We start from the raw sequence: 25742 nt of genomic DNA, 5'->3' as shown, positions 1-25742 counted from the left end.
ATCGCAGAGAGGCTGTTTGTAGTTCTTTCGGCGTGTCTGCTCAATGCTTTGTTATCGCATTGGCCGTCAGAATAGACTTCAAATCCCAAACAGGAACAGGTGAAATATTTTTTAACTCTTCCGATACTTTCGTTGACGGAGCCGAATATGAGCATTTTTTCTCCTTTCCACTTATATACAACACACAAAATAAAATGTGTGTCTTTAGTTACATACAAAAGATAAAACAGTAGGACAAAATAACAACAAACAACAGGCCAATTATCAGCAGAACATGAAATTAACGGCTGCACTGTAGGTCAAGATAGTTCACCACCAGTTCGCAACCGTTGTCGTCTTCACGTAAACACCAGTAACTTATCTCGGGCTGCCTTTGCTTCATGTAGCCCGCTACCGAACTGCTTATTTGCTGAGCAGAAACCCTACCAAATTTTTTAGCAGGTCAATTAAAGGTACCTTATAAAGCTGAAGGGCACAGCCTAAACCTTAAATTACGTTAACTAGAAAACATTAGCTTAAATCATAAAATGTCGGTAACATTTTGTTTCACACTTTCAGTGCCCTTACTACTAAACACCACACCACTATGAGAAGGGTCGAAAACATTTTACATGATAAAGGTGAGCTAAAAAAAAAACTCATAAGTCCAAAGACGGAACAGCAAAGAGGGACTTATTTCGTTTCACGTGGATACTCTTTGGTCGACGTTCATTGGACCAATCGGTGTGTAGGGGGCGGGGTCTGCGGCAAATGAACAGGCAGTGAGCTGCGGCGCTGGAGGAGAGCAGCAGAGAGAGATCGCACACATCCATCCATCCATCCCAATTCATCACCGTTTATCGGTAAGAGCAGTTTTACGCAATAACCTGCCACTGATTCACTCACAGAGCCTGTTGTGATTTATCTGAACAACCTGTTAGGACAGAAAAAAAGAACTTCTCCGCTTTTGCAAGATCTTCCGGTGTGAAAAGAATTATTTCTGAGTATTTCATAGAATTAATTTATATGAAGGTGGAGGAATGTGAAGATGTAATTGCCAATTTTAAGGAATCGTACAATGGAATTTTTGATTCTATAATCAACATGTGTGGGGTTATAATAAGGGGGCGGGTGGAGACGCACATTGGAGCAAAACCTATTTCTTCCAGCCTATTGATTTAAGACGGTACCCGTGTGTCCACCACCCAAGGCTATTTAATGTTGTCGGTGGTCTACGATTGTATTGTGTCGTTGTTTTTTACCCCCTACTGAAACCAAGCTTAGGTATTGCATTGTGATTCTTGTCCTTGAAATGCAGGCAAAGGCGCAGTGAGTGCATGTGTGTGTGAATTAACGAGGCAGATTGTAGTAGCCTGGTTCTACCCTATCCCCACCCCTCACTCACACACACACACACACACACACACACACACACACACACACACACACACACACACACCACTTGTTATTCCTTCGTGCAGGTCTGCATGTGTGCGTTGGTCATGGTGGTGTGGGTGAAAATTCATGTTTTGACAGAACATACATATTTAGTTTTATGAGAACACAGATTATATTAAAAACTGTAATATTATTATGTATTTATGTAAAAGGTGCACAACAGGCTTAATGATAGGAATCTTAGAGTGATACCTTGTTAATGAAAAAAACAAAAAACAAAATGGAAATGCCAGTTCAACATTCCAGTAATCAATAAATACCTTGAAAATACCAAATAATCAACAATAATGCCAGTAAGATTTACCATTAATATCAGAGAGATGAGATATCTTTGCACTGCAGACATACCATGAAAACTTATAAGAATATACAAAGTTGTCTGTTGACAAAAGACGTATGAATGTTATAATATCGGTAATACTAAAACATCAATATTAATAAACAATGAAATCTTTTCTCACTCAATCGATTTCCCTATTTCTCATGTCTCACTCTCTAAATCCACCTCTCATCTCTTTATCTCTGCAACTTAGATAATGACCTCCTAAATCCTCATTTAGGCTCATAGTTCTGGCAGCTCCATATTCAGAAAAACAAGATCCCTTTCGGTCATAATCTCAATGTATTAATCCCATATGCATCTGAATCACTGGTTAATCTCTGCTGATATATTGCCTGCTGTTTCCTCCGTGTGTGTGTGTGTGTAGGTGTGTGTGTGTCCTGCCTGTTCCTACCGAGTGTTGCATTAATTGCATTTGAATAATTAAATGTCTTTCAAATCAGCCTTGCGAAACGAAACGAGTGGGGAAAGGGAGAGGCAACTGACTGGGTTTGCTCACCAAGTGTGTGCGTGTGTGTGTTTGCGCCAAACATAACCTTCCAAATATGTGTGTGTGTGTGTATGCAGGAGTGTTGATGTATTTCTATCAGTTCCATATTGTATTTTGCTGCGAGAATAATGGGAAAATCTGCATTAAGTACTGCATTTGTTGTCCTAGACAACATATTGTACATCTTCTCAGGCTAGAATCAAACCTGATATGTGCTGCAGTATAAATTTTGAAAAAAATCAACTTTAATCTGTCCTGAAATACATTTATGCTGATGGTTATTGAATTAAAATTTACTGAAAATGCAGCAGAACTAAGGCTGGCGGTGATGTGCATGAAATATGCTTTGTTTTCTGATAAAAGATGAAATTCATAAACATAAAAAACAGATCGAAAGTAATGTCATAGCTTAAATTATATAATGAGTTTTCAGTATATAATTAAAAACACAGCAAAAGGTGAATAAATAGCAGATTTTCCTTTCCATTCTTTCCTCTTTTCCTTCCCACTTTTTGCATAAACCAACTCTCAAGTGCACACGCATGCATTCAGGCAGCGGGTTTGTCCCCTGTACATTCTGCTGCAGCAAACACACAGGGGGATTAGTTCATACCTGGCCAGATAGGAGGATGAGAGGGAGGAGAGAAAGAGGTCAGGAGTTATATCAGGGTGTAACACTGTCATGGCTTACTAGGACACTTGAATAAGAGAGTGCCATCATTAATGTTATTAGTAAAACCTGTTCTTTTTCTAGCCTATATGAAAAGAAAAATAAACGGAAATGAACTGTATATTTGAATTAATGAGTAAGACTGTGAATAGTTGATATCTAAAATTAAATGCATTCTTGTTCGGGGGAAAACAAAGGAAGCATGCAGAAAATCAGGTAAGAAATCTCTAAGATATCATCTGTTTAAGTCAGCCATGGCATTGAGTTATCTTTTAACATTTAAAAGTAATAATAATTTGGAAAAAGATGAACTGAACAGAGGATATATGTTTTAAGTTTCACAACAAATTTAAGGGAAATTTCCCTGCAGTCCTTTCAACCTTTCACAGTCTGTCCAGCTCACATTAACACACACATACACACACCAGTACCCTGGAATTGATCTGTCGATTGATTGATGGCATCCAGGGGTGGGTGGGCTGTAGAATATGGACGATGAGAGAGAGAGAGAGAGAGAGAGAGAATACTGTATCTGTGCATGGAGGACAGTAAAATGGTTGAATTGATTTGGTAATACCTGTGTTTCCCCTTCACTTAAACTGTATGACTCAAATACCAAATCAATTTGAATCTTGCTCCTTAATTGTCTCGCTTGTCAGCACCATTGCCTCTCTCGATCTCTTCTTGATTTTCATACCTGTTAGCCGGCTGCTCCTGTGCCCCCTGAAGTGAGCAAAATAATCAGAGATTCAGACGCCTTTATCACCCCGTCTTCTTTCTACTTTACCCATGTCAGCCTGCTCACCTGGCTATCACTTCTTATTCACTTCTTATTCAGCATCTACCGCTTTGTCTCCCTCTCTTGCCTCTATTACCCCCCCCCCAAACACACACACACGAACACGTTCCCCCCACAGGACTAGTTGATAGTGACCTTTCCTGTGCTCCGGTGTCTCCCTGGTCTTTAGTCCATTTGAAAAAGCCTCCAGTCTTTTCACTTTTACCACTGACCCCAAATAGAGGCCGATCCAATTACAGCTCAAACCTCCTAACTGCACTCCCACAGCACCATAGATGTTAGTGTGTGTGTGTGTGTGTGTGTGTGTGTGCGTTTCTGACATAGAGAGAGAAGAGAGACACTGTTGAGTGTGTCTTGGTAGAGTGAGGGCAGCAGTCAACCATCTTGCCATGCTATGCAAGGGGTCGTTAGATGTCATTGCCTCAGATTCAAAGCCGGTATCTGTATGGAAGCTGCATCTATTCACGCTATCAGTTCCACGCTTCCTGTTTCCATCTATCTGTCTGTCTACTTGGCTTTATTTATGTCTTCCTCTTTTTTGCTAATTTTCTACCCATATGTCTTCCTTGTGTATCTTTCTTCTCTCTCTCAGTGTCTTTATAGCTCACTCTCTCTGTCTCTCCCTCTGGGTGTCTCTGTTAGCAGGGATTAATAAAGGGTTGTTAACCTCTGTTTGCCCTCTGTGGAGTGTACAGTGAGCATCCTGGGACTTCAGGCAGGTTCCACAGCACATTGTCATTTTCTAACAAGGGGGCTAAATGAGCTAAGGCTCTGAGCTGAGGATGGGCTGTAGGTGGGTAATTCTGTCTGCCACTGGAACCGCAATAATCTGCAGGGATAGAATTTAAAAGCAGGATAATGATAATCACCCTCACATCGGACCACTGGATAAAAGCGTGTGATGTAGAATAAACATGCATAACAGATTTCACAGAAATAAAGCAAGCAAGAAAACAGGGTCATTTAATTTTAATATGCTGTAATAAATTGCATATGATATATTGAAAACAGTCATAGAAACTACAAAGTTTTGTTCAAGAACTGCTCAGTTCAGGAACTGCTTCAAAGACAGACGATAAAAAGTTCACTGACTCTTTGCATATTTGACTTTAAAACAGAAACACCTATGTGAATATAGCTGTAATTGTTGCTATGGGAGACCCGCTTCATACCTCTGAAGATATTAAATGTAGAATTTTTTGTCCAAATGATCAACATGCACAGTTACAAGACAAGACAATAATTTGCATATTACTTTTAAAAAGCCATAGTTGTGGCTTCTTTTAATGAGGACACTTAATATAATTATTTTCTTAAAGATAAAGATAAGATAAGTAGAACTTTGACCAAATTCCATACTTGTAAGATTTTATCATCACAAAAATGTATACTGTAATGGATTGTCTTTTAAAACATACAGCTAAACAGCAGGGTTATTGCCCTCCTGAGTGCTTAAAGATTGTTCAATGCGAATCAAACAGGTAAATCACCTTAATAGGTAGATCAGCAATTAAATTGGTCGTAGTGGGAATGTTTTAGCTTATGCAGTAGTAAAATGCTGTGTTAAATTTACCAAAATATGCTTCCAGATGAGATACAGTAGCATCCATTTGGCAACATAGCTGCTATTTGCGCTACACTGCCAAATGGCGTGCAAGGTGCAAATAAGGGGAGTGAGCAGAACAGACAACTTGATTGATGAATTGGCTCCACTTTATTGTGAACAGTAATGGAAGTCCCCACCCCGCCTTTGGAGTTTAGTACTTCATTTCTCCCTGCACAGTGATGGCTTTTAGTGCTGCCTCCCTCTGTAAATTTCTAGCTGTCGCTGCTCCTCCTTGGGTTTCTCCACATCAGCAGGCAAGCGATAGGTCAGAGATGGGTGTCTAATCAAACTGGGAAATTGAAAAACTTACAGGGACATGGGTGATTTGAGGTTAAGGGTGTAGGTTTCATGTAAGTTTAATCATTTTTAGTGTGTCTGTGTGTGTATAATTCTTGCAATTTTGCTCAAGTTCAAGACCAGTGCAGTATGTAGAAAGTAGCCGCCATGGGGCCTCCGAGGAAAAACTTGAAACTCATGAATGATAGTCAGACTACATTATCTCTGTTCTGCACAACACTTTATAAATTAGACACTTTCATGGTAAAATTGTGCCAGATTACCCTGCCATTTGTAACAGGAAGTCCATCACAGAAATCCAAGGTTTTTCAAGGGTCGCAGTGATAATCATAGACATCATTCTTTGCAGTTTATTCCCAGAGGGATCGGCCTTGATGGAACAGGATGTTAGCATTTTCACAGAATTCGTCAAAGCACCTGTGAGCTCCAGGAGTTTGGTAGTGTACTTATAGAGCCCAAGTGAACCAATGCGCTGTGATTTGAGCTGGAGCAGAGAAGTGTGTTTAAGAGAGAGAGAGGGGGGGGGGGGTACTGTAGGGGGACTTTGCTGCAGTTCTAGAGGAAAGAAGAGGAGCAGGAGCTTGTCTTGTTTTTGCAAAATTACTGAGTGCACTGAGTGTACTGCATGTGCGACTGGGGAGTATGTGTGTGTGTGTGCGAGTTTTTGTACCAGGCGATGTCAGTAAGTGCATTAAGTGACAGAACTGGAGCTGGTGTGAAGAGTTCTTGCATTGACAGGAGTTAGGTGAGACAGAAAATGCTGAGTATCAACCTGTGTGTGTGTGTGTGTGTGTGTGTGTGTGTGTGTGTGTGTGTGTGTGTGTGTGTGTGTGTGTGTGTGTGTGTGTGTGTGTATGTGTGTGTGTATGTGAAAAGGAAAGAGAGTTTATCTGCCTATATGGAAGGGGAAGATATCTTTCAAGTGGTAAAATTTCTTCCTGTCAGCTTGGCAAAACGAAAAATGTCCATCACTTGCAGTTGCCTTGGTAACCTTGGCTTAGAAGCGTATGTTGAAATGTGTGTGTGTGTGTACCTGTGGATTTGAACCATGAATGAGGATGTCCATGTTTAATAAATTCCCCTGGACCTGCGGAGCGTGCCGTCTCAAGGTGTTGGGTTTAAATGGCAGTAAGGATTAACGTACGTGGTGTGGATTTGGGTGACGTCACGTTTTAATTGTCGAAATGTCAACTGCCGATCTATTCTGTCTGAGAATTAGGATTACACAGAGACATTAAAGGCTGCTTTTAAAGGCCAGTGAGTTTAATTGCATGGAATTAATCAAGTTGTCAGGATTAAACCCCAGCAACTTAAACCATGAGATATTTTCTGACATATTCAGTTCTGTTAGTCACGAGAGAACGTTTTATAGCTGGGTGTTGGGTCTCCTCTCCTACCTGGGAGGCATGTTGGGAACCCCAACTGAGTGGTTCGGAGCCAAATTTGGGCTCATAGTCATCAATGGCCAAACTCCTCTTGCAGACAGCATGCCACAACTCAAAAGGTCAGAATGGTGTGTAGTGGTGAGTAATACTACTTTTAGAAATTGAATCTTGCACTCATTAAAGTCTGGGGCTTATTTCCCTTCCACTGAAGGGAAAATATGTTTAATTAATCAGTCTCATAACCAGAAATTGGAATTCTTTTCAATACAGGGACCTCTGTCTTCTGCTTCTAAAGAACACAAACAGACAACTTCTTGCTGATAAATGAGGACATTTATTTATAGTTAAATGTCTTAAGAATACATGATGAAGAAAATAATCACACAAAGGAATAAAGATCTTTAAATGATAAGATGAACCCCAACTCAATGGGTGATAGTGAGGTGAAGTCAGTCAGAATTATCAAATGATGGCGAGACGCTAAGAAAATAATCAACTTCTCTTAGGAAATTAATTTCTATTCAACATCAGCTCGTATCATAGAAAGGCTGTGGGTTTTGCCTACTTGTTGAGGCTCATGTAAAGATTAATCCATTAGCTGATTTCCCCAAAGTTGTTGTGCCGTGCTGAGCCTGTTGGGGTGGCCTACCGGGAGGTGCAGGCCTGTTTGCCTGCCAGGCTACACCGTGAAGGGGCCTCCGGGGCCTCTACACTCTCAGGCAGTCCCATGGATGCAGTTTGGTCGCTTAGCAGTGGGCCTGACAGCAGAGCCTCCTAGCTGGTCTGGCAGTCTTGCCGAAGGCCAGACGTCCACTGGCGCTATTTTCCCGAGGCACTCAGATGTGGACCGGCCGTCAGCTGTGGGCTGGTAGCACAGATTCCTTGTGATTTTGTGGCTGAATGTCGAATAAAATGAATCTTGCTACACTAACTAACTTCTTTAGTTAGGCTCGAGTAATTCCGGCTGGATGACAAACTTCAAAAAGGACATAACACGAGGCTCAGTGGTACAAAAATATAACATGACAAAAGAAAACAATTCTTCAGTTGATACTGAGGTACTCTGAGGTTTGTTACAGAAAAAATTTAAAACTACAAGCATATTCGAGGCAAGAAAACAAAAGAAGAATAAAGGAGACCTCTAGAGAAAAGAGAAACTTTAGATTACTGAAGCAGTGAGCTCCTTGGTGGATTGGAGTTTGAGGGCCAGTCTGAAGGGAAAGTCCCTCCAGGAGCTTACATCAGTTTGCAAAGTTTTGCGTGTGGATAAAACGCTTCCACCGAAACCTCTGATGAATATTAATTCCTTTGTTTGGAACTTCTACCAAAGATGGTGGAGCATGTGTCCTCTGTCTTAAGATGGTTGCTCATGCTTTCTGACTAGTGATTTCAATTGAAGTTTTACCCACAATAAGTCACATACTTCAAACATCACTATTGTCAAATAATCGTGATAAAATTGCATGTAGCAGTGCATCATATAAACTATTCAGCAAACACATAGTTTAACATAAGCTCTTATTTAAGCATAATTCAATCATTGACAGTCATGACTAGTCGAATGTTAAGGTGATTACTAATACTGCTTATGGTGCACAGAGTTAGACAACCCGCAGTTGAATACACTATAAAAATATACATGCAGTCTTACACAGCATGATATTCTTAACATGCAATATTGATTGTCTTCAGACAAGATCCAGTCCATGTGTTTTACAATCTTTTTTATCTTTTGATCTGACCAAAGGAGGCATTTAATGTCTTTTGCATCCCGTTGTTACTTCTTTATCTTGCCAGCCATCTGTCTATCAAAGAGTTTTGAGGGTTTAGGGTTTGGTATAGTTAGCGTTCCCTGTCACCCCCACTGGGAGACGGTGAGAGATGAAAGGACCCATTCTGTGAGACACTCACCTCTCTGTCTCTTTGTAGAATTAAAGAAAGATTTTGTCCAGTGGAATTCAAAAACAAAACAACGCTGTCCTCCTAAAGGTGTCACCATTACAAGTGATAGCCAGCCACCCATGGTGTTATTATCCACACACACACACGCACACTTGCACACAGACACACACAGGTGCACACACAATGACGCTCCACACTACTTTCCCCTGGCTTTACTGCGTGGCTGGTTCTTTCCTTACAGAAGGCTGGACTGTCTGTCTCAGAAAAGTTCAGCTCCCACACTCAGAAGGTCAAGAACATTACCTCCATTTACATCTCTGCCAGCCGCCCCCTCCTTCCCTCCAGCCTTTCTTAGTCTCTCTCTCGCTCCCTCTGCAATGTCTGACTCACAGGACGACATGTGAGAGCAGGTGAACACACGTGACTAGCAATATATCATCTTCAGTACATCAAGTTTGCGCCTTCGGGTGTGTTTAGATTTTTCTATTTTGGACATTAATGCAAAAAGGCTGTTTCCAAGCTTTAACTACAACTCCTGCACTCACCAACTTCATGGACATTTATGCTACTGAGTCAAAACTTAATTCAACAGATGAAATATCTTACAACTATCTATCAAAGGAGTTAATTTAATTTATCCCACTCTGACCCCTTTTACACTTTTTGCACATAATGAACAGCCGTATTATGGCTGGCATAAGTTATATTTACATTATTGTCAACAAATAACATGAAAAAAAACTAGTGCCACTGTACTGGCACCCATTCGTTCTCACTTGAGATGTAACATTTTTTTAAAAAAGGTCACAAATATATAGTTTCATTTTTTTAAAGGCTGAAACAAACAAAGTGTTACTAAACCAGAGGAAATGGTGCATGTATTGGAAACTATTTTTAGCAAATGGCAGCAATGGATTAATACTCTTTTGATCCGTCTTTATTGCAGCAAGACAATATATGTAGATTGAGTCAAAATAAAATACTGTAGCTATGTGTTCATGTTAATAAAAGAATATGCCACTCACTGCAACACTGTGGCCCACTGACATGTTTAAATAGTTTTTTGGACAACAGTGGAGGTCAACAGGACCTCCAGGGTTTGGCTACACTGGCAATACTTGTTAGTAGGGTCAATTCATTATTCCTTTTGGTGACGCAGATTTAGTTGGAAAATAAGAAAAAATGAAGAATAGGACCTCATCCTTTAAATATGACCAAGTTGACCAGATAGTATTTATATGGTACAAAACTCCACCAATTGGAGATCTGATCATGAGGTAATCAGGCACATATTAGGGCACACGAACAACAAGTGCAAGTGCTGTGTGACTCCGTTCCATGTGAAGAAACTCTGTAAACTGAAATAAATTTCCATAATCCAGTCGGCAGTCTAGTCATTGCCATGCTTGTCAAAAACAGTTTGTCAGAATACTTATAGATGGGGAACAAACCAAATGAGATCTTTGCTGTCAGTTTAAAAAGACATGGAGTGGAAGTGACATGTGGTGATGTGTGGTTTGCAAGAGAATGAGAACTCATACTTCAAATCTTATATACATGATGTATTTTACTGTCAAAAGCAAGCAAGACTGGCCCACTCTGCCTATTCAACAAGGAAGTATTGCTTGACATGACAAGACCAAAACCAAAAATGTGTTAGATCATCTCTTCTGACTCTCCTACCCTGTGTGTGACATTCAGTCCCAAAGACATAAATCTTTAAACGCAGGTCTAGACTATAGTCTTCTGTCACTAAGTATAATGTTTACTATCTTAGTTTAGTTTGTTGTGACTATAATTAAAGTGATTATAACTCATCCTGGGGGGCACATAGATGTCTGTAACAATTTCCATGGCAGTCCATCTGATTGTTGTTGAGACATTTAACTCAAAAACACAAATGTGAACCGTGGGGTGGCCTACCAACAGACTGAGACTACCATGCTGAACGGCTAAATTATTTCTTAAACCAGCTGAGCACTGTAGTTTTTAATGAACATTACTCAAACAGGATTAAAAATGTATATTTAATGGGAACCATAGTGAGTATGGCAGCATGTGGGATTGACTCAAAATGAACTACTGTACCCATGTTCATTGTAATGAAGGAACATGTCCTCACCCATTTATATGTTGTAATAGCTTTTGAAAAATGAATGTCAGAGGACTTAATAATTAGGCTTTAGCTACACATATCATTTTTGTTATTAGGATAATTTCATTGGTTTTGGTCTCCTCATGGGGTTTGTTGACAATAATAAAAATACAAATATATGATTATAAAGAATTGGCATCAGTGTGTCTCAGAGGTTGTTTGCTGTATTTTGGAGGGGAGCATTTTTTGTCACATGCCAGAGCACAAGAGAGGAAAGAACGGTACACAACAGGATGGGGCACTAATTTTCTGGCTGCTGCCCATTGTTATTGCTGTTGACACTCAGGTACATTGTGACCACTGTCACCTGCTGTCCCACACATACAGTAGCAGCCAGTAGATTCCAGCCCTGCCCGGGACTGCTAATTGAACCCATGTAAACTGTGAAACAACAACAGCACAACAGAGAGACAAACAACAAAACAGATCATGATTACTGTCTCTTTACTCGATCTCTTTCTCTCTCTCTTTATGCTTTATATCATTGACTTTCCATCTTTTTTTTTTTTTTTTTTTTTGTTTGGGCAGCAGAAAACAATGTTGCCTGGCAACAACAGTGCCAGAGAGATTGTGCAGTGTGTGTACATTCTGTGTCATTTGAAAAGGTATAAAGGGAGAGTGAAAGAGACAGAAAAGGTAGGAAAGTATAGAGATGAGAGGGAGGAGAAGACTGGAGAAGACAGAGAACATGTGGACAAGAGGGAGATGAAAAAGAAGTGTGATGGCATTGAAAGATAAAGGGAGGGATGGAGGGTATGTGGAGGGGGAGATAAAGGCCTCGTCGGGCCTCGTCCTAATCAGTCATTCGGCACAGACAGACAGAAATTCGACCATTTACATACAAAGGCTGAAACACACAGATTTCCAAGGAAAGAAGCTGATTTAACTCAAGATGATAAGAATGTCCATGAATTATGTATGAGCTCATTTAGCAGATGTGCTCTGAACAGCAATACTGACTGCAGTCAGCAGTACAGCTGTAGTTACCGCACATTCTGGTTGTTTATCTATCTCTCTGCAACTCTTTCTTCTAGTATTTCTGCAACTGTGCACAACTAGTTTTAACTCTTAGGTTGTACATTTGAGTTTGCATTTGCCTTTTTCTTCCTGGTTCTTTTTTTATCTCTTCTCTGACCCATTGCCCTTTCATTTAAATTCATTTGAATCCATATGTTTTTTAAACTCTCTCTTCTCTTTCCATTTTCAGCTCAGTATTCAACAGTATCCTTATTAGAAGTAATCTTCCCATACACTTTCACTTCGGCTAACAAGTAGGATGTAGTGTTTTTCTGCTTTGTCTTCATAAACACAGTTTAATACTGGGAGAATGATTGACTGACAGATGTTTTCCGTCTCTCTCTGGCCCCCTGTTCTCTTTTTTCATCATCCTACATCCCTTCTCTCTCTACTTTCATCTCTGACTCCCTCCCTTCCAAAATCCTCTTGTCCTTCATCTCTTGTTCTCTCTTACGCAATAATCTTCTCTCTACCTTTATCTCTCTCTCACTCTCATGCTCTCCTTTTCTCTCTACCTCCCTACAATCCCTCCCTAAATCATTTTTGCTCTTTCATCTTGTCCTCCCTCCATCCTCATCCTCCTTCCTTCCTCACCTCTTTGGCTGCTCACCCTCCTTTCCTCTCTCTCCAATCCACTCATTCCCTGTTCCTTAATCATTTTCCGCCCATCCATCCATCTTCCTATTTCTTCCAAACACCCTTTTCCTCACTCTTTCCCACTGTCACTTCCCATCCTCTCTTTTTTTCCATCATTACATCATTTTTCTCATATTTTTCTTTCCATCCACACCTTTCCTCCTCATACACCCCTTTTTCACTCAGTTATCTGTGGTCTGTGCTGCGATGTTGATCCTGGACGTTTTGTCCCCGCTCCTCCTCCTCCTCCTCTCCATCCTGTTGCCGGGCTACGGTTGCCGGGCGGCGGACATACCGGAGGACACCACATCAGAGTTCTCGGTCAGACTGTACCACCAGCTGCAGGCAGCGGGGGGTCAGGACAACATCATTTTCTCCCCACTGAGCGTGGCCATTGCCCTGGGTATGGTGGAGCTGGGAGCCAAGGGAGCTTCACTGGAGGAGATACGACAGACTGTAGGATTCAGCCACATGCTGCCAGGTAAGAAACACATTCATCAACACACGCTTACTAGCATCAAGGTCAGTGGCTGGTCAAGGAAATGGAGTTGGATCTAAATTATGAAAATGAAATCCTTTGTATGAAAAGGCAAGGCATCTACAAGACTTAATTAATTTAAAGGATATTCTATATTTTTGTTATTGTTAACAAATCCCATGAAAAGACTAAAAACAGAATTGCATTAGTCCAACACCAACTAGTTTATGACTTTCCTAGACTCTTTTTTGCTCTCAGCCCAAAGCCTACTGGTTCCTACTGAGGACATAAATCTTTAAAAACATGTCATGAATATATGGTTATCCCATTTTGATGTTATCTGTTATTTTGACAGAATTACTTTAAGTTTAAATGGTACATGAATATTTCTCAACCAGAGTCTTAGAGCTGAACAGCGTGTGATAAATGTAGATCAATATTTGTTAATGACACAGTTACACTCTGTTTAAACATGGGGCACGCTCACTTGCTTACAACTTCTCATCTATTTGGATTTTATGTGCGAAAACTAGAATAATGAAGTTGATGTAACTAGAATTTTTACATGACTGTTTTCTTGATTCATTTCTTTGTTTGAAAAATAATGCCCATCACAGTTTCTCAGAGCCTGTGATGATGTCTTCAAATGTCTTGTTATGTCCAACCAACAGTCCAACAACTGATTCCATTTAAATGTCATATATGATAAAGAAAAACACACATTCTAACATTTACCTTAAAAATTGACCGAAATAATGAATTCTAAAAATTGTTGTGTGTGTGTGTGTGTGTGTGTGTGTGTGTGTGTGTCTCCTCCTGTTCTTCAGGTGTGGAGTTCTCCTTGCTCCAGAACCTGACGACAGCTCTGTCGGACGATGACGCCCACTACGTGATCCGATTCGCCAACAGCCTCTTCCTGCAAGAAGGCGTCACCTTTAACCCAGAGTTCCTGCATCTGATGAAGAAGTATTTCCGAGCCGATGTGGAGACCGTAGACTTCAGTGAATCGGCAGCTGTGGCAGAGCAGATCAACAGCTGGGTGGAGAATCATACCGAGAGTGAGTAAGAAAGGGAAAGAGGAGGGTTAAAGATGACGGGAGCGCTGTCTTTAGGCTAATGAAAACTAATACACTGTAAATCCCTCCCTATAGGTAAGATCCGCGAGCTGCTGTCTGCCGAGGACTTCAGCAGCGTGACCCGCCTGACCCTGGTGAACGCCGTCTACTTCAGAGGCTCCTGGAAAAACCAGTTCAGGCCAGAGAACACCAGAACCTTCTCCTTCAGCAAAGACGACGGCTCTGAAGTCCAGACGCTTATGATGTACCAACAGGGAGACTTCTACTATGGTAGGGAAGAGCAGTGTGTGCGTATGTCTGAAGAATTGTACTTGTGGCTCTTTTTTCTGACGCCCTTGAATTTCAACTCATATTTCCTGAGGTTATTTAAAATGTTAATCTTAGATCTAAAATATTCATATTTGGAATGTTATTCCCAGGAAAGGCTCCTCTTTTCTTGCTCAGCAAGTTCTGCTACTAAAATTTTCTTCACTTATACAAACTCCTCTGGTATCTCTGTTTGATTTAATAGTATATTTTGTTCATGTCATACAATATTAGCAGTACTGTGACAGTCTGTGTTAAGTAATGTAAGTAAATCTATGACAGTAAGTAGAACAAACAACACTTTCTTTCTACTGAGTCTTTGAAATCCATTGAAATCTCACATTTTTGTTGATATTGCATTTTTGGTTTTTTTTTTCTTCACACATCTACCCGTTTCCTTATCATTGGGGGCTGTTTTATTAATTTATGCTTCTAATTGTATTATAGGATGTCATATTTTAGTGTTATATTGATTTTCAATTAATTTGGAGTAGTTGAATCATCAACTTTCAAATCTTTCTGAAGGAACCTTTCACTTATCTCTACTTTAATACTTGAATGTGAATGGCATGTGCAACACTGCATGCATTGTTTGTAAAGCAAATACTGCAACTATTTTTAATATATTTGATTATTTATCTGATTTTAGTCTATATTATGTCAGGAAATAGTAAAAAATCCCAGTTCCCATAGCTCAAGATGACATCTTTTGTTTGACCAACAGTCCAAAACCCCCAAATATTCAATTTACAGTGATATAAACAGAGAAAAACTAGACCCAGAAGCCATTTTCATCTTCACAAATTTAAGTCAATTAATTTTCTGTTGAACAACTAATCAGTTAATTGTTTTGGCACAACTATCAACTTGCATTACAGCGCATTACCCTACTTGTAACGCACTGTCTGGCTCTATTTTCTATATCATATACCTCTTTTTCAATGACGTGGTGCTTCTGAGTTGGCCATACCATTTGTATCAGATCTTGGTATTTGGTATTTGGTGTTTCGGCAACGCTGTGAGGTGCAAGGCTGCTTGTGCAGAGTGCAGACTCCTGCAGGTTGACTGTAATGCCGAGATATCTGAATGAGTCTGTCCTTTTTTGTCTGATGTGCTGCCAAAGACAGTTACATCATATCCTTACTGCACTGCTACTCAAGTTGGTGCATTTGAGCTATTTTGGTGCAGTCTGTATGTGCGTAGTGATATTGCATACACCTACAATCAAAGGGTGCACACATAGTCATCCCCACATGCTCGAGATCAAGGAAATCTATGTATGTGAGCATGTTTGTGTGTTTGTGTGTGTGTGGGGGGAGCATAGTGTGTGCATATGTAGATGTGTGTGCTTGAGAGCTGCAGAACAGGGACAGGTCCTCAGGGAGAAAGCTACGTTTGCATTCTCATTTTGAAGCACAATTATATTGGTTAAGTAAAATGTTTTAGGAAGCCACGCCCCATTCTCTGCTGCAATGTTGCCTCACTTTGCATCAGCAACAGCAGCTGAGAATGCTAAATTAATAGAGGATGATAAGTCTCTCTGTTGTATTTTTTTTTCCTTTTAAGCAGCTTCAAAAGAAAAATCATGTGCAAAGATTGGGATAAAGTCTGGCAGGGTTAATTGCATTATAATCTAACGCTGCAAAACCTAAGTGGGATAATCTTATATTTAGATTTAAAATCTAGTTGGACTTGTTTTGAGTATAAAAGGATTATCTCATTCTGACGAAGAAATACTGTTTCACTTAATTCAAGTAAATGTTGCTTGCCTTGTCTTACTTAGAATTTCTATCTACGGGTTTTGTTTAATTAGATACAAGGGACAAGTCTTTTAAAAATCCACCTCAAGGCTATGAAGATATCACTCTGTATCCTCTGTAGCGTGTGTAAAAGGAGATATCAGCTTTTACAGATGTTTGCATGTGTAATCACATGTGTGCATTTGTGTCTGAATGTGTGTGGGTGGGTACATTTGCATGTGTGTGTATATATACATGCAAGGATGTTTTTTTGTTTTTTTTCCTGGATCCTAAATTGGTTTATTCAGTTTTATTTCCTGTCTGAAGACAGTGGAGTGCATGTTTGTGTAAAAGGGCCTCTGCCCTGTGAAACACACACAAGCTGATTCAGTTTTGATGGTGATTTCGACACAGCACCATCAGCATAATGAGACATACGGTGTGCATGTAATACAATTTGAGTCCAAGTGTAACCAAACCCTTTGAAGTGAAGCGTCAGTGGTTTTTAATTAGTGCGTCGGGGGAATGACCACACACACTGTAATCAATACAGTCGATCAGTGCGCCTAAACATGCTTACATCTGTGTATATTCACAAACCCATTACAGGAGCTTATGTTGTGTTCACTCTCTCTCATGCCTACTTTATGTATGACTCCCCCACCAGGTGAGTTCAGCGATGGTTCCCAGGAAGCAGGCGGTGTGTACCAGGTATTGGAGATGCCGTACGAGGGAGAGGACATGTCCATGATGATCGTTCTGCCTCGGCAGGAGGTACCGTTGGCTTCTCTGGAGCCCATCATCAAAGCGCCACTGCTGGAGGAGTGGGCTAACAATGTTAAACGGCAGAAGGTGGAAGTCTACCTGCCTAGGTAAGAACATACCCAAACAAACAGTATATATAGATGTATTTAGGGGTTGAGTGTGCGGTCTTTACCACAATCATTTGTGGTTTGTTTGTTTTCTTTTTTTGTTACGTGACTGATGACCTTTTTGACTGCACTGTCCAGGTTCAAAGTGGAGCAGAAAATCGACCTGAGGAGCACTCTGCAGGAGCTGGGAATAAAGAACATCTTCACCAATGATGCTGATCTCTCCGCCATGACAGGTGACGCATAAAACAACATGCACAGTGCAAAACACAGAAATCTGACACAGCCTTAGATTATTATATAAAACACATAGATATAGACACAAATGGCAAAATGAATAAACCCAAGATGGGTTCAGCATAAAAGTTGATTCAATATTTGTACTCCTTGGCTGCAGCGAAGTTGCCAATGGTACTTTTTAAGGTAACCAAGGTAACTGGCATCGAGTGGGCAGGTCAGAGCTGTCATATCATCTGGTAAAAATAGATCCAGAGAAAGAGACAGATATACTGTATACGTAGAGACAGAGAAATATACATGTGAATATGCTGGGATAATTTGCATTGAAAGCAATCAGTTACACACACAGAAGCAAGCTTACAAAATGAGATAACAGTAAAGAGAAGTGAAGTAAAAATTATCTTTGACCTCAACACATCTTGATAAACACACAACATCCTTAACAGCTCAACACTCCTCATGATCTCTGACAACCTCGTCCGAAACAGTTTGTTCTTATTGATCAGCTGGTGCTGGTATTACATTGTGAAACACAATCTGCAGGGTGTACTGGAAATCAGCACATCTTGTACAGTACTAGCTATCGTGTCCTCAGCTCAGCTTGTTCTCAGAGGACATAATGTAATTGTGGCGAGTGTGTAGATGAGAGAGGTTATCTTAAAATGTTTGGAGAAATTAAAAAAAGTTTATTGTCAAGTTGTCAAAAAGTCTTGAGAGTTACATCATAAAAATCATTTATGATTTTACCAGTAATGGTGTATTTGTATCTTAATTGTAGGGACAACATGCTTTGGTTTGACTAATAAGTGAGTGTACTCTATACCAGCATACAGCTGCGCATACAGTTTTCTCAGTTTTCTCATGCAGTGTCATTCTCAAATTAGACTCAACATCACACCGTCTTCACATCTCCATCATCTCACACTGACTCATTTGTGTGTATGTGTATCTATTCCAGATGGTAAGGACCTGTACATCGGGAAGGCCGTGCAGAAGGCCTACCTGGAGGTGACCGAGGAGGGAGCAGAGGGAGCCGTTGGATCAGGTAGACTAAATCTTCATCATCGTCTTACGCATCATGATAATTCCTGGTCATAAAATGGTCATTACTGCGGTTTCTTTGAATGAGAGGCTCCCATATGTTTTTTTCACTAAACTTTGTCCCCGTCTGTCAGTGAATAACGTAAGTGATTCTCCCTTCTCTCTTTATCTCTCTCTCAGGAATGATCGCCCTGACCAGGACTCTGGTGCTGTACCCACAGGTCATGGCCGATCACCCGTTCTTCTTTGTCATCAGAAACCGAAGGACAGGTGTGTGTGTGATAAATGTGAATTCACAAGTATTTTAAGGGTTATGGGTGTACGCAGCAGCTTCAAATGCCTGCATCAAGCAGCCTTGTATTAATGATAAACTTTCATAAAAGTGTACCGTCATGCACGTCTGTCTGTCTCTTCTCCTTCCAGGGTCCATCCTCTTCATGGGCAGGGTCATGACCCCTGAAGTCATCGAGCCCAACGACCACGACTTTGACTCCATGTAACCGTGATGTCAGGTCACTCACTCTCAGCCAATCAGACCCTGACGTCATAAACGCTACCTATCCTCTTTCGCCATCTTCAGCTGTGTTTTATACTCTTTATGGGGAAAAAAAAAGATACAAACCGAATATTATATGATATATTATATATTGAAATATGACATACGACATAAAATGTGACTGTGTTTTGATACTGGAAGCTTTAAACACTTGGATACAGACATGCAGAAGGAGGAAGTTGTAAATATTATCTAGTAAAGGTGTGGTTTGTATATGAGTGAGAAGAACACATGATATGTAATCCACGCACAACCCCTTTAAGTTCAGCAGCTTCACTTGGCCCACTCACACGATGCACAAAAACAGTTTTCTCTCTTCTTCTTCTTCACAAATATTTGCTCTTTCTTACTCAAACTATGTGCACACTGTAAGTTTCACACTTTAATTATCCCCCTGTACATTTGAAATTGTGTTCTATATATTACATATATAAGCTCAGTATTTATTGCAGAATAAACATGTGCAAACATTTTGTCCTTATACAATGGATCTTAGTAATATATCTCTACCTGACAGTATTCTAGTCATTTTTTACACTGTAGGCACATGGCTAAACTGCTGATGAACTAATATGCCTTATCACATCTGAGTGGTTGATTAAGCCCAGCTGAGCATATCACAGGTGAGCAAAGGGGACTGTGTAACTAAGGCGGGTTGCTATAGAGACGGACTGGAGCATGCAGGAGCACTGAAAAAGATCTGCTGCACCGTTTTGGATGTACATACAGGGAGAAACAGTAACACCAGCTGTATTCAGTCTTTTACTCAATAAAAACATGAATGTGTTCCCATTAAAAAAAAAAAAGTTGAGTTGTTGTCTGTGCACGGAGGTTGTTTTTATCTGTCAAAGGTATTTTTAGATGTAAGCTGTATTTTCAAGGGCAGAACAGCTTATGTGGAGCAAAGGATTTAGGATATCATTAATCTAATATTAATCTAACAGTTAACACAGCTTTTGGGTTTTTTAAATGAAGGATTTGGTGCGACTGATGAACATGCAACGCTTCGGGAGTTTTGAAGCCTTTTGATAAAAGTCTTTTATGAATTCAGTGCCTGAATAATACAAGACAGGGGCAAGTCAGACGTTGGCTGTTCTGCTGTTACTCAGCTTCCCAGAGCAGGCAATGTCTTGCCAAAGCATCTTGGAGTAGTTTCAGACCTGTGGCATCACCTAGCTACCGCACGCACACACACACACAAACACACACACACACACACACACACACACACACACACACACACACACACACAGAAGGAAACAGATCCTATCACTGGTCAAGGCAAGGATTTACTGTGACCAAGGACAAATGAGACAAACATGTTGACTCTGATAAATGTCAATTCATGAGGAATTTATTCATTAATAAGAGTCAGTATGTTTGTGAAGTACCAACATTTAGCTCTTTCTAATAAAGAAATGTTCTGATCATGTGTATCTCAGTGGTAATAAAAGATTATGGAGAACAAATATGCAATAACTTCAGTTAGTGGGTTTAATAAACCCAAAAGCAAACTTAAACTAATGGGTAGGATCCAAAATGGGGTTATATATCTATTGGGAGGGTCCAGATATGAATATGATCTTTTAACTACTTCTTTAATAAAGTACATTTTATGAATTTGTATGTTTAAAAAGCACAGTATACACAGTGATCCTATACTAACTGCCTGTGCTATGATTTAGAATCAGATTCTCATAATAATAGTGGCTGTAGCAGTGACGAGGTAACATTAGGATTAGATGCTGAATCTGAGCCGGCATTACTCAGCAAAACAAGTCTTTAACATTAAAGAGTCATCCCATGAAGGGAACATATGCTGCACCAAAATTGATCAAACATTCCCATCACAACTAGCTGGCACTGATAACAATAGATCAGGGAATAAACCTTGATAATTACATTCCCAACAGATGTTCCCTGCCATTAATGATCAGTTGTACAGTGTGATAAACATAAAGATAACAACAACAACAAAAATGGCACAAAAAGACACTTTGATGAGACAAATGTCATCCTTAGATGGAATACCAATTATGTGTGATGTGATTTTCACACATGATGAAACAAAGAACAAAACAAGTGAAACCATTTGAATAATAAAAAGCATTAGCAGCATATAGTTGATTTCTGCAAATGATGTCTCAGTCTTGTATATATAATCAGAAAACGCAATAAATCTGCCAAACAGAAGTTGGTGTTCTGTACAGTATAAAGTCAGAGGGAATGATTTCCACAGACCACTGCAGCAGCAAGGTTTTCATTTACCTCTATGAAGTATCTAATAGTTTGTTATCTCTTCAGAGCGCACAGCGTGTTTTTTAGTGCTGCAATATCTCAAACACAACGAGCGGCATTGCTGAGGAACAACATCCCCATGAGTGTGGAAAGTTATTTTTAATCTAAATTGCATTTACCAGCTGGTATGAGAGCTGTGCCTTATGTCTTCAATGTGCACCACTGAAAATCTAAAGCAACCTTATTTCTCCTCCTACCCATGACAACATCCAAAACCACAGAAACAACAAACTCTCCTAATGACTATATACAGTACTTTTACTCAGAGACTGTCTAAGTTTAATTTTGAGAACCTGTAGTATTTCAGTTTTGTGACACTTTATGGTTTTACTCCATGACGTTCACCTGACAGCTGCAGTTGGTTACTTTTCAGACAAAGATTCCACAAAATATGTAAGCTCACAAAATATGACGTATTGCATGAACATACCTAACACTATAAAGTAATTATTACACACCACTTAGACAAGACACAAAATTAAATACTGCTTAGAAGTGAAAGATGTAGCTCTAAGGATACTTCCACCACTTTCAGTAAAGCTTGCATCCAGTGACCATGACCTCCAAGAGACTTCAGTCCTGAGCTCATTTTGGGTCATTCTTATGTTTAATTAAATAATGTTAAATTGTTGTTGTTTTTATGTCTCTTTTTCTATTTTTACAGACATTTACTGCACACATGCCAAGTTTAATGACGTTATGTTCAGTATGATATATTTTCAGGCCCCTTTTAGTGTTTTACAAAAAATACAAGACTTGAATAAAATTCCAGCAGGAGAAACAAAGGACATTATTCAGCAAGCAGAAGAAAGACAGTGACATTTTGATTTCTGATCAAATAAAACACACCATATTGTATTTTTTGTGCGCCATTGGGTCAGGTTTTGTTCTAAGATTTTTGTGTTGTGAGTTAAAGAGATAAGCACTCTCTTTGTGAAAGACAGAAAGCCTGAGCTTTTGAAAATGTCTCGGGCGTTGTTATTTTCAGGTAAGCTGACGCAATTAATTTAAAACCTGAGTATTAACTTTCAGTCTGTAGAGGTTGAGAGCCCCTGTTTCTACCTCTCTTGTGTGACACACCTGAACACTGCTGCTGCCAGGCAACAAGCAGCTGAGTGATCAGTCTGTGTCCTGCAGTTCAGGAGTGTCTCACCTACAGCAGAGGGCCCACACTGGTGTCAGTCTCCCGAGTCAGCAGACAGGGCGCTAAACTTTATCTCACTGAACACTAACAGAACCACCAGCCTCCATGGGTAACAGCTGCAGGTTTATAGGGCTAAACCGAGCCGCTCACAATGCGTTAAAGGCCAGGAGAATTTACCAGAAGAAGATTGGGACATGTCAGAAAGGTAAGCCAGAACCAACAGTGTGTGTTTGCATGAATTAGTTAAGGTATGGTGTTCAGTTTGAGAAGATGCCAATTTAATTACATTATCTCAAGTAACTTTATATCTTCCATAACTGAAGCTAAATTAAAGTCAGACTAGGGCTCAAGCTTAAAATGATACATTTAAAATTACATTATTGTATATCAAACTCTTTGTTAGCATAGCAAACTATTACAGAACGGGCAGTATCAATTATAGAGGCACCGGTGTCCAGCTATCGCCTGCATACAGCGACTATTATAAACTAATGGAACCTGCTCAGGTGTCCCCTGCTGCTATGGCAACAGACCCTTATCTGCATTGTCAGACCCAGTTCACTGTAACTCTAACCACTCGGCCGGTGGTCAGGGTTTCAGCACACACCAGGGCTTCCATTACAGACAAGACAGCTCCAGTTTAAACAGGGGCCAAAGATAAGGTACAAGATGACCATATCTCTCTTTTTTCCCCCTTTGTTGTCTCTCAGTTCTTCAGGTGTGAACACTCTCAGTGGCAGCTTTCCCAAATCCCACTCATCCCAGTACTCTGACCTCGGCGTCACTCACACATCTCTCTCTGTGGACCAGAGTCCTGATTCTGGACTAGTATCTACACCTGTAAGTGGCACGCATACACAACATGCCAGTTATCACTCAGAGGTATTTGTGCTCCTTCCCCTCCCTTCATGTCTATAGCTCTGACCCTTCCATCTTCACACCTCCTTTGTGTCCTCCCCTTTTCTCCTCTCCTCATCCTTTCATCTTGTGTCTTCCTCCCTCTCCACTTTACCCCTCTCTGAACTGAGCCTAATATTCTCTCTTATACTCTCTTCTTTGCACTCTCTATATTATCCTCAGGCCACTGGCCTTCCGCCTAGTCTGTTATGCAGGATCACCCTCTTGACTTTTTGAATAAAGAAAGATGAAAAATGGCTTCTTACCCAGTTCTCCCTATGTTCCACGCAGAGTTCTCCATTTACGGGTGAAAAATAGTCTGTGTATGTACTCATGATTTTGCATGGTGCCAAAAATCCTACTGCAAAATGGCCTCTCTAAAGAATTTAATTCCAAAGTGGAAAAAAGCATGCTTATTTTGGGTTATTCTTATTGCTTGTGTACATGATGGATGCTTCTGTTTTAGTACTGAACCTATGCATCTCATCCTGAGATGTAATATAAATTCATTCAATGCATTGATTTATTCATTAATTTATTTAGACATTCATTCTTTAAGTGCTAGCACATAATTAGAATGTAAAAATTGTAGCATATTTAAGACATTGCTTCATATATCCATTAAATCAAACCGAGTCAAAGTGTGTAATAGACTCATCCACACTTCATTTTTAATCATTTGCAGCCTATCATCATCTCAGTCAACTGTATATTTGACTTAATGGACTTGATTCGACTTAAAATACCAAAACATTTAGATTGCCTTATTCTTTCAAGCTGTTCCTTTATTATTTGCTTTATTTTAATCAACAATGTATTTAGAGCTGCAACAGTTAGTCGATTAATCGATTAGTTGTCAACTATTAAATTAATCAGCAACTATTTTGATAACTGATTAATCATTTGGAGGCATTTTTAGGGGGAAAAAATCCAAATTCTCTGACTCCAGCTTCTCAAATGTGAAGATTTTCTGGTGTCTTAAGTCTTCTATGATAGTAAACTGAATATCTTTGAGTTGTGGACAAAACAAAACATTTGAGGATATCACTTTTGGCTTTGGAAAACAGTGATTGACATGTGTCACCATTTTCTGACATTTTAGTAAAGTAAGTAAGTACGTAAAGTTTATTTAGTATTGAATCTTTCACAGAGCAAAGTCACATTGTACTTCTCAAGAGTAAAATTATTAAAAATAAGAACAAAAAGCAGTGAAGAAAGAAAACAAACAAGCAACTTTGGAAGCTATGTTATCTGAAGCAATGATAAGGACCTCAGTCTTATCTGCGTTTAGTTGTAAAAAGTTGTAAACCATCCAGTCCTTTATGACAGTCAGACAATTGTGCAAAACAGATAGTTTATCAGTCTCATCAGGTTTAAAGGAGACATAAAGCTGAATATCATCAGCATAACTGTGATAAGAGATACTGTTAAATTTACTAATAATATGACTTAAGGGAAGCATATACAAAGCAAATAGTATAGGACCCAAGACAGAACCCTGGGGCACACCACAGGAAAGAGCAGCAGTTTCAGACATGTAGGGACCAAGCGACACAGAGAAACTCCTATCCAAGAGGTAGTAGGAGAACTGGTCCAGGATGCTCCCAGAGACACCTACCCACTGCCTAAGCCTTTCAGTCAGGATGCTGTGATCTACAGTATCAAAAGCTGCACTAAGATCCAGCAGCACCAAGACAGAGCATTCATCCACATCAGAAGACATCATTATGTCATTTGAGACCCTGAGAAGTGCGGTTTCAGTGGAATGCCTCTGACAGAAACCAGATTGGAATTTATCTAAAATGTTGTGTGCAGTCAAGACAGCAGTGAGTTGTTTGGCAACAGCTATACATTATAGACCAAACAACTAATTAATCAAGCAAAGAATCGACAGATTAATCAATATGAAATTAAATAATCATTAGTTGTAGGTCTAAATGATTTTCATATGATTTAAACAGGTGGCCTGGGGCTATTTTGTGAGTGTCAGTGAGGAGCAGTAGTCAAGAGGAGTGAGGTTATTCCTATGTCTAAAGTAAAAGAGAGGGGTATAGAGTTACATAGACAAAGTAAGGGTGAACAAGGTGGGTGCAAGGTCAAGTAGGGAGAAAAATTTGTAACATATTCACTGCCGCATCACACTGGAGTAACAAAGACACAGAACAGTATAAATTGCAATTTTCCGTGGCATTTTTAATGAAGAATGTGATATTTTCTTAGTGTGGACTTGAGAATTGCAGGAAGAAAATGATGGTGTGTTGTGTAATGTGATACATGAAATAATGTAGTTGGTGGAAAGATCTGGCAAAAATAACATGTATGAAGGAAAGAGAGGTATGGACTGAAATAGGAGGAGGGTGT

The 25742-nt window shown here is 39.8% G+C and overlaps 1 protein-coding gene across 1 annotated transcript; it reads left to right on the top strand.

Moving 5' to 3' along the window:
• The first annotated feature begins 73 nt into the window (after window positions 1-73).
• On the top strand, window positions 74-19863 carry serpini1 (serpin peptidase inhibitor, clade I (neuroserpin), member 1). The gene is made up of 9 exons (XM_067594421.1): window positions 74-842; window positions 12921-13215; window positions 14040-14270; window positions 14364-14558; window positions 17001-17205; window positions 17344-17441; window positions 18404-18490; window positions 18667-18756; window positions 18910-19863. The coding sequence occupies exons 2-9, from the start codon at window positions 12942-12944 to the stop codon at window positions 18984-18986; spliced, it is 1257 nt and encodes a 418-aa protein (XP_067450522.1). The 5' UTR covers window positions 74-842; window positions 12921-12941; the 3' UTR covers window positions 18987-19863.
• The last annotated feature ends 5879 nt before the right edge of the window (window positions 19864-25742 follow it).

Source organism: Thunnus thynnus, chromosome 7 (assembly GCF_963924715.1).
Source record: "Thunnus thynnus chromosome 7, fThuThy2.1, whole genome shotgun sequence".
Taxonomy (NCBI): domain Eukaryota; kingdom Metazoa; phylum Chordata; class Actinopteri; order Scombriformes; family Scombridae; genus Thunnus; species Thunnus thynnus.
This window is presented reverse-complemented; position numbering and strand designations above follow the sequence as displayed.

What these genes read in the sequence shown, in the direction of transcription:
- serpini1 (XM_067594421.1), top strand. Translation starts at nt 12,942, where the DNA reads ATGTTGATCCTGGACGTTTTGTCCCCGCTCCTCCTCCTCCTCCTCTCC. An exon ending in ATTCAGCCACATGCTGCCAG is followed by an intron (nt 13,216 to 14,039) that starts GTAAGAAACACA and finishes CCTGTTCTTCAG; the next exon opens with GTGTGGAGTTCTCCTTGCTC. An exon ending in TGATCTCTCCGCCATGACAG is followed by an intron (nt 17,442 to 18,403) that starts GTGACGCATAAA and finishes TATCTATTCCAG; the next exon opens with ATGGTAAGGACCTGTACATC.